The 10135-nt window shown below is 47.2% G+C and overlaps 1 protein-coding gene across 1 annotated transcript; it reads right to left on the bottom strand.

Annotated features, from left to right (window-relative positions):
• Positions 1-1807: 1807 nt before the first annotated feature.
• LOC121838526 lies at positions 1808-9273 on the bottom strand (the record flags this gene model as incomplete). Its single annotated transcript, XM_042294825.1, has 4 exons — positions 9211-9273; positions 8918-9058; positions 2651-2902; positions 1808-2452 (listed from the first exon to the last, which is right to left on the bottom strand). Coding segments are annotated over exons 1-4 (1101 nt in total), but the record flags the coding sequence as incomplete, so codon positions are not given.
• Positions 9274-10135: the final 862 nt, after the last annotated feature.

The raw sequence follows: 10135 nt of genomic DNA on the forward strand, positions 1-10135 counted from the left end.
GTCAGATACGCAGAAATCCAGTTCACAAGGCGGGGAGAAATTCCTACACGCTGCAGTTTTTTTAGTAGTAGATAGTGCGGTACCCTATCAAAAGCTTTTGATAGGTCCAAAAATATCGCATCAATTTGTTTCCTTTTGTTGATAGCATTGGCGAAGTCATGTACAACTGATACGAGTTGAGTCGTGGTTGATAGCTTTTTTCTGAACCCATGCTGAAAGCTGGCTAATATGTTATTGGATTCTAAAAACGAAGTTATGTGGCTGGAAATTATGTGTTCGAGGAGTTTGCAGCAACTGCTGATTAGTGATATCGGCCTGTAGTTCGCAGCCAGCAGTTTGCTCCCGTCCTTGTGCACCGGCACAACCTTCCCACACAGCCAATCAGGAGGCAGGCATCCCTGATCCAAGGATGCATTGAACAAAACATACAAATACTGCGAAATCATGTCCATATAACGCTTCAGAAAGGCGTTGGGAATACCGTCAGGGCCAGAAGACTTTTTTACATCAAGTCTTAAAAGGAGAAGACGAATCCCATTTACGTTTAAATTTATGTCTTGCATTACATTAGATGAAAGAGAAAAACGTTCGATTGTATTTTCGGTCGTGCCCCGACGACCAAAAACACTATGAAATGTGCTGTTAAGCTCATTGACAATTCGGTAAGGGTCAGTAACCCCGCAACCATCAATGTGAAGTTGGTCGACAGTCCTATTGTTGCCAGATAGATATCCCCAAAACTCTTGCGGCGCGTTTTTCATGAAGTTTACAAGTGTTGTTCCAAAAAAATAATCTCGAGCGCTCCGTATTTTTTGCTTCAGTGTTATTGAAAGGGAAGATATGACACTATTATCTTTACGAGCTGATTTGCGTTTTCGAGATATAGCTCTTTTCAAATGTATTATGTCCCTTGTTATCCAGGGGTTGTGCTGTTTCTTTTTCTGAAATTTTGGTACGAATTTATCAAGACATGATGCAGTAATGTTTTTAAAGGTATTCCACAAAGTCGATACGTCACCTCCCGCCTCAAAGTCACTGAAGCAAAGGTCAAGTGAATCTATAACAGCTTCATCATCGGCAGCGGAAAAGTTAGAGACACATTTACTCGTGTGATTCTTTTTGACAGGACAAAAATTTGAGGTAAGTAAAACAAGCTTATGGTCAGAAATACCATCGCAAACACTCACAGTAGTGTCCTCTGGGAAATTTCCAACAAATATAAGGTCTAGTACGTTATCCGCGCTTTGAGTGACTCTTGTACCCTCTTTAACAAGCTGAATGAGATTAAAGTTTAGCATCAATTCAAGTAACAAGTTGCAGTTCTTTACGTCCGTCGTACCGGGGTGTAAAATGTGCCAATCAATTGTCGGTAGGTTAAAGTCCCCGGCTAATATGACTTTTTGATTAGGTTTGTATTTTTGCTCCATGTAGGACTGAATTTTTTCCAAAAACAACTCCGGCGAGGCGGGGGGCCGATAGATCACACCTACAACTGCCGAGAACCCAAGATAATCCATTTGACACCACACACTTTCATTGTCGTCTATTTCGTCCATAGTAACGGAAATAATTTCCTTTTTGACAACTAAAGCAACTCCCCCTCCTCGGGAGCCTCGATCACGTCTAACCAGTTTGTGCGTTGGGGGAACTACTTCGGAATCTGATCTGCTGATAACCAGGTCTCTGTAATCGCTATGATTTGTGGATCATATGTGAATATGATTTCTTCAAGCTCGTGAACTTTATTGACAATGCTTCTGGCATTTATGAGAACAACGCGCAATTGTTTGCTATCAAGTCCGTCATCTCTGCTTCGTTGTACTTGAGAGCGAATACATTTTAGACAATCATTCTCCTCGTCCCATTCATACACATCCTCGTTCACTCGCAGCTTATCGTAATCAAGAGACACTTTATGACCTCGAGCTTTAAACTCCCCAGAACGAGACCACAGTTTGCTGCGCTTTGCTAAAGTGCCTTGACAGAAGTCGTGGTTTATCGATACTGGTGTTCCCTTTAGTTTATGGCAATTTTTTAATACCTTCAACTTCTCGTTATAGTCAAAAAAGTTCATGATTACAGGTCGTACTTTATCGCGGTTTTTTCCCCCAATTCTATGCACTCCTTCAACTGAGTTGACAACCACACCGAGTTTTTCCGCTATCAGCTCCTCAATTATCTGTTTTCTTAGCACTGCAGCGTTTTCACGATCAGGCTCGGGAACACCAAAAATGATAAGATTACGGCGCCTACTTCCGTCCTCCAAGTCGTCGAGGCGTTTTTGATGCAATTGAAGATTACTTTTGAACGATGTAGCTTCGGCCTGTAATGCCTGTATCTCTACTTTATGTTCTTTTATTGCTGCCATTACTTCATTCATTCGAGTGTTAACTGTAGATTCAAGCTTGTCCTGAGAAGCAGCTAAGTTCTCAATTTTCGATTTCAGTTCGTTCTGGGAAAGAAGCATGGCGTTCATCATTGATTTTAGCTCTGCATAAGGTCCAGGATTTTGCTCAACATCCCCAGCAAGAAGAATCAAAATGACATTCCACGCATCCACAAAAAGACTTGCGCATGTCGCCGGGCACGGCAGGACAACAACGCCTCTACAGTCACTACGGAAGCAGGTATAAGCATATTTGCCACAAACCTGAGTGAAGAATACAGAGGGGTTTAGCGATATAGCCATCTCGGTCCCGCCGTGCCCTCTGAAGAAATCGTTGATGCGGTCGTTTTTATACGCTTCAGCAGGCGGCGTTGTCTTCAAGAAGTCGAATGTCGTTGATGTCACGTGGTGCGTCCCAGCAAATGGCCAGTCGAAGTTCACTGCCGGTAGATCCAGGCTGCTGACATCATTCTTCAGTGCGAATGACACGTGCTGAGCAGGGGCGCACAGCGTAACCTGAGTGAAGAATACAGAGGGGTTTAGCGATATAGACGCTTTACAGCAGCTGTGCATGGGCGCCGCCATAACCGCCCTTCAGTTTTTATTTTCGCTTATATTTTTCACCCTGCTCCACCATTACCGCAGGAGGAGAGGTTACGGGCATTTTAGATACGACGGTGTCTTTTTCCCCAGCATTTGCCTTTGTAGAGGCTCACCAAAGCCCGCTTCAGTAGTTTGATATCTCGGTAAGACAATAGAAGGGCGGCAATGGCGTCTGTAATCTGGCGCGTGTGTAAAGCGTCTATAGCCATCTCGGTCCCGCCGTGCCCTCAGGGAGGAGACTGAGCGGAACACAACGATAAAAAAGGGCGTAAAAGAAGCCGAAAGGAAAATGTGGAGTGGTACGATGCAAGGAAAATCAGCTTTAGCAATTTATAGGTCACATAAGCAGGAAATAAGAAAATAACAGGTTTTTGATAATTCACGGGGTAGTTCCCTACTGTTTGAGGGAACGGGGGTTTTAAGAACCAAAACGTATAGGGCTAAAATCGAGAAAATGGATACATTATGTGCCATTTGCCAAAATGAGAACGAAACGATGGAACATCTTGTTTTAGAATGTACGAGGCTTTGTCCTGGTCTCCTGGAGGGGTCGGCGGATTCGGCGGGGGCGCTCGGTTTTGCGGACAAGGATGGAGGATGGAGGAAAAAAGGGTTACCATCACAAAAAGGAGATTGGAAAACTGGTGGATACAGTCTAGGGAAAATGAAACAAGGACGAACAATTAGCACAGCTGGGGGTCAGGAGGGACAGAGGAATATTGGGACTCCCTCCCGCGTGGCTCCGGCCCAAAGTCTCACACCTGTCCCCCAGTGGGTGTGGTTTATGGAGGAACACCGACGAGGTTGACCAGAGGAAAATTGGCGACTCCCTCGCCCGGGGGAGGAAACGGGGGGGCGGTGTTTAATTTTTTTTTTTTGCCCGATCCCCCTAAGGTTTTTCTGGAAAGTACTCTACCCGCCCGTTGATAGTTGCAGAGAGGTAAAGGGAAAAAAGAATAGAAGAAAAAAGGAAGAACAAATTTCTTAATTAATAAGTTAAGGCTAGGTGGCGCAAGCTACCGCCCGATATAAAGGGAACAGCCAATATCCATTCATCCATCCATCCATGACAGAGGGGCGAGCCGTCAGCGTCGCATGCAGGTAGAGATCGGCGTTGTTTCGGGGCCGGCGCAAGGCCAACAAGGGACGCCTGCTGGACGGCAACAGCACGCCCGGGAGCCGTCACAATAATTATGGCAACCGAATAGATGGGCCATCGGTGCCAGGAATGATCTGTGAGGGAACCAAGGAACTGAGGATGTTTTATGTTCAACGACGCGATGCGCGCACCCTGGGCGACCACATACTCCAGAACGTCGCCCCAGGGACCACTGTTTTCACCGATGAGTGGCGGGGCTACGTGTGCGTGGACAGTCTGTGAGACGGCAACGGGCCTATGGGGCTCGACAGTGCACCACTCGCAGCACCTCATCGACCCCGTAACGAAAGCCAACACGCAGCTCATCGAGCAATCATGGGAAAAGTCGAAGTTGTGCCTGCTCCGAAAGGCGAGGGGCTGCAGCGGGAGGAACGCGAGGACGCCAGCTGGCAAAATAAGGACTGATGCGACGCTGCAGACACCTGAACTGGCTATTAAATAAATTAAATAAGCATCACAACTTGTCTATCTACGTCTCTAGAGCAGCTGTTCACCGTTATACCACAATACACAAAATTAAACGTGGCAATAACTTGACGTAACAAGAATTTTTCTTGAACTCCTCAGACTCGCGCCCTGCCTGTGGATGACTGGATTGGGAGCGCCACCCCGTGGTAAGACGCCGCCTCCTTCTTTTTTACGCCCTCTTTGCACGAATGGAACGGCCGGAGAAGCGTTCGCGCCGTTCGCGCGCTTCGGGATCTCGGAGGCCATGCGTTCGCCTAGTTAGTTTCGCGACATTCTACTAGATGGCGCCATAGCTCAGCGTTCGGGAGCAGGGCAAAGGCTGAGCTAGGCTGAGCTTTCCGCGCGGCCACAAACAGTTGATGGACAATTTACTTTCGCCTCATTCTTTTGATAAAATTTCTTGAACTGAGAGCGCTTCTGTCGGGGACCCCTAAAAGAGGCAACATGCAAAATGAATGTACATTTTTGTTCAGCCTGGGCAAGGAATGTAGTCAAAGACCTATTAGGGTTCGCTTGAAATTTCCTGAAAACTCTAGGGTTTATGGCACTGAGGGGTTGATGAATTTTTAGCATAAATTTCGTGAAGCAAGGTTAGTTCTTAACGTGGCTTTATGTGAACTTGGTTGGAAGATAAAGGTGTTATATGACCCCCCCCCCCCCCTCATTTTTTTTTACCCGTTTCTAGTAGCTGTCTCACACAGCTTGTTTGCTTTTTTATACCTTTTATAAAACGAGATGCTGCGAGGTAATACTTTTTAAGAAATTTTATTTCTTGCACTTCGCCATTTCGTTGAAGTCCCTTTCACTTTGTCACCCAGGCACTTGCCCCTTGAGCACTTTCCTTCGTTCAGGTTTGCCTTTGAGGTTCTTCTTCTGCTTCCTTTCTGATACATTCCTTGTATGGTTGACCAAGAAGGGCCTGGTAAATTTTCGTACTACCACGGTAGCATGGGCCCTTCCGTGATCTTCGGAAGAGTCATGCTCTCATCGCAGCAGGGTGTTCCTACACACAGCTGGGAGCACAGCCCCCAGAAATTGCTGCACTGCCTGCTTTTGGGGAGCGCGGTGATTGAAGCCAGCTTGCAGCTGCCTCCAGGTTTATGATAAATCTTACGAAGGGCAGGCGCGGGTAGGACAGGCCACCGTGGTCCCTGTTGACGATCAGTGCCGTTGTGGGAGAGGATGACGCTGGCGCCTTCACGGTGTCAAGGCAGCCCAGGCAAGGAATGTCCTGCACGGCCCGGGCCAGGAAGCCGGCGACAAGGCCGCGTGTGATGGTTGCAGTACTGGTTGAGGTGTCTCTGAAACAGACAAAACAGAGAAAAGATTGCATTACGGAAACCCTAAAAAATAAAAAAATAAATAAACATGGTATTTTTTTAAAAGCTTTAATTATTAGAACAGCAAGCAGATGGTTACCTGAGAGCATCTCCAGATCATGGGTGTAGGGTAGCAAAAAGTCAACGAGGCCAACAGGACTTGATACAGGGTGGGGGGGGGGGGGGGGGGGGGGGGGGGAGAGGGGGGGGGGGCTGTTGACACAAGTTTTTTTAGGCCCCCTAGGGTTCGAATTGTACGGCTAGTGTTTCCACTTTTGAATGAATGCAGAAGCCCAGTCACAAACATCTTCTGGAGTGAAGAGAAGGCGGCACGGGCATCTGTATGATCATTTTGACCGTTCAGTTGCCCCACTGTGGAGAACAAAGCCTCTACATCATCGCTGGAGTATCGTGACGTCAGGGCGAAGTGGAATCCCACGTCTAGCAGGTGCCCTGTGCAAGCGACCTTGGAAGCGGTGGTGATGCTCACAGCCTCGTAAGTTTCCACCGAGAGAAATGTGGCCTTTGCAGGGGCATTCTCCTTCCAAACCAACCCACCGACTGATATCTGAGAGGTGAACGCAGCAGCATTCACCTCTCGTCATTAGAATCATAAAATAACATCTTCATGGGGTCCTTGCTGAAGATGTGAAGGGTACTGCTGCGGATGTTTTGAAAGCTAAACCACTTGTAATCAAGCTCCATGAATTCGATGGTAGGGAGACAGTCCTCCAATCCGGAGATGCCAAACTGTGTTCTGTACCTCAGCACTGAGGTCACCTAAAAAAGAATAAGCGCTGTGACAAAAATAACGACCCAATTTCAAAATGATACACTGCAAAATAATTATGTTCGGTGTACCTGAGTGGACACAACGTCCCAGGGCCCTTTTCACATTCATTTTTTTGAAGTTGGAAGGGAAGACATGTCTTCGGCACAGTCCTCTCACCAGAGTGAAGGCGCCTGCAAAAATGTTTCTCTGTATCTCATGATGTACAGTTTTTCACAGAAAGTTTAGAGGGCCGTCGCCCATAATATTTCCCCAACTTTTTTTAGGAAGGGTCAATGCGACTTTAATGATATCCAGGAAGGTGCCACTCCACCCTGCTTATGTTTGAGGTAGTAGATTCCCCTCACATACTTTGAATTGATGTACTCACATTGTTACACAGAAACCTGTTCGGCGCTGGGAACTGCAGCCTAATGTTCTTCAAGATGTGACATGGGTCACACGCAAGAAACAGCTTCCGTTCCTTGTCCAGTGGATGGCTTTTATGATACAAACACGAACAAGAGTTTAGCGTAGTACTTAATTGACATCACTTGTGTTCAGGTGTTATAACATACCTCACAACAGGAGTGATGTTTCCTCTACTAAAAGTCGAGAACTTGCAGTTCGATGTATGATGTATCATAGTGGATCTCCAGTCCCCCCATTTGTACTAGTCCGTAAACCAAGTCTGCCTCCCTTCGGTATTTCACACCCTGCTCAAAGGGGCCCTGCAAGGACTTTTTTTACTGGTGCTTAATTTGCACCCAACCTGAGCGCACTGAACGTAGTGACTTATTGAAACTTTTATTTTCTTAAATTTCGGTTTATTTTAAAAGTTATAGGCGAATTAAAATTACAAAAACAAGCAAAAAATAACTCCCTTCCTGACGTGATTGGTCGCTTGAGTGGCCGGGAACTAGAGGAGGGGTAGTGAGCTCAGCGAGCGCTCACGGCTGCCGCAGTCCGTCTCGACGGCTCGAGAGGGCGCCGCTAAAGCATGCTCTAAATAGGCTGTATATGAAGCGTGCAGCAAGGGCGGCTCGCATTGAATTTCCTGCGCGATTAAACACTATTTCGGCATGACACTTCATTGGCCCCAAACGATAGCAAACACGGGGTAAAGATCAGTTCAGAACGGGAACCACTTCGCGCTGCCATAGCGCCAAAAGGCCAAACTGCAAGCCAAACCTGCTCGCCGAAGGCCTTCGGAACGCTCGGAACCGGTCGGATCCTCAATTCCATACGACCGCAGTGCCGCCGCGTACATCCAGGACCTTTCTACGCTCGCCGCTCGTCGGTGCCTGATCCCACTAGACATTTCTTGTATGTGCCGCCTTTTGCACCGCTTGGTGGTGGGTATGCCGACGGGTCATTTCTTGTTTTCGTACTTTCTAAAGTGCATTTGTTTCTTTTCTGTTCTAAAATACTGAACAAAAACTATTTTTATACATAATTGAAACGGTTCGCGGCCACTTATATTTTGTATTTCGACTAAAAGGAAGCTTTTAGCGGCTCTCACCAGTAGCAAACCCAGGACCAAAGACGTCACATATCGCGCGCTTTTGGCACCGCGGGTCGCCCCCGTAGGTGGAGGAGGTTTCCGCGTCGTGCGTTTAAAATATGACGCACTGATATTTAGTTACTCTCTCGTGCCCGCTGGCTTGCCCGAAACCCAAGAGACGTGGAAACCGCAAAAAAGGTAGACGCTTAGATATGATTGCAGGGCCCCTTTAATGGACATCTCGTCCATGACGAGAGAGCCATGCCGTGCCTGCAGGATATAAAAGAGTTTGTAGAGGTAGCTCAAGCTAGCAATCACTTCAGGGAGCCTATAGATATTCTTACCCGATCTGAATGAAGTTTAGCCTCTTGGTGCAGCCTTTGCTTCGTCAATGATGACACCATTTCTCCATTTCATGGTCCAACATACCGTTTCAATGGTGACCGGCTAGGCAGGCTGAGGACCAATGATGTTTCTTTTCAACTTCAGGCACCGCAGCTGCTCTTGAGGGAACAGCGCTTTTGGCCTTCCTTCCTCTGCCTTGTCCTATAATATTTGGAAAATATCGTCAAAACTTATTACTTATTCTATCCCTTTGATGCCCTTGCGATACTGCACATCATGGTGCACCAACCGGGTGCACCATGATGGTGTAAGTTGCACCAACAGGTGCAACTTTTGGTAAGTTGCACCAACGGGTGCAACTTACCAAAAGAAGCTTAATGTTTGTAGTCTTTACAGTTTGTTCGGCTTTCGCTAGACGTTGTCTCAATGCCTCTCTCTCTTCCTTCAGCACACTCTTTGCACTTTGAAGCTTGATGCACTTCCTCTTGAGTGTCTTCAGCCGCTTCTGTAGGGACACAAGCTTTTGTGACGTGAGTACTGTCTGGCATGAAACCCTAGGCCTGTGTCTTACTTCCTGGATGTTGATAGGCATGGGTGGAACTGTGAAGCCCCGTGTGTTACTGTCTTGAATCTTTCGTAAAATTTGTGATGACTCACTCTCTTGTGGCTGCACTTCGTCAACAGCACCGGCAGAGAAGTCATATCAAGAGGGCAATCCATACTGAAAATTCATTAAAACCGCGCGAAATTGCAAAACCTCTGCATGCTTACTACACAGAAACTCTAGCAAATGGATAGCATTTATAAAAAAAAGGAGTTCCAAAACAGGCGTTAGCACCAACTATTTTATTGTTCTCTGCGCAGCGTCCTGGTTTTCATCCAATGTACGCTTTAGAACACGTCGCAGTGGTTTCTTTGTCGACTGCAGACACGTAGGATACCCCGGGAAAGTTGAGGGAACCGCGCGTGTGCCTTTAGTCGTTTCTGCTTCAGTCCTGAACTATAGTTTTCATCCTTGAAATGAAGACCGTAAACAACCGAGTTGTCGCTTTGGAACCAGAGCTCCGCCGCAGCGCCTGAAATCAAATAGGACCGAAACGTCAGATACCTTAGGTGTTGACTAGTTCGCTACTCAAACTGAATATTTATTTTTGCGACTGACGGCATTTATCCACTCGTCCCGGATTCTTCAAATTTATGGAAGCTGACTCCCACTGCCTTGTCCCGTTCTGACTTGCACAACGGTACGCAGCAGTAGACCATTCTGAGTCTTCTTCTGTGAGCCCGTCTTATGGCGAATTCCATTGGTCGTTTTGGAGCGCGCCGGGATCGAATTTTCTGGGACGAGCCTATTTCACTGGGTGATCGGGATCGAGACCGACGTGTTTCTGGTCGTTTTGGATTAGCTCCCGCTCCAGATCTCGATCTGGATCCGAGAAAAGTCGCTCCCACGACTTCGGCGGATTCAACCGGAAGCCAGCCGGGCCAGCCCTCGGCGCACACACGTGACATCCTTTCTCGTGGGGCATCTCGCCTGATCTCGCCCATCTCGCCTCAGAAGAAGAAGAAGCAGGTCGCGGGT

The sequence above is a fragment of the Ixodes scapularis genome, unplaced genomic scaffold, assembly GCF_016920785.2.
Source record: "Ixodes scapularis isolate PalLabHiFi unplaced genomic scaffold, ASM1692078v2 PGA_scaffold6__148_contigs__length_123643588, whole genome shotgun sequence".
Classification (NCBI taxonomy): domain Eukaryota; kingdom Metazoa; phylum Arthropoda; class Arachnida; order Ixodida; family Ixodidae; genus Ixodes; species Ixodes scapularis.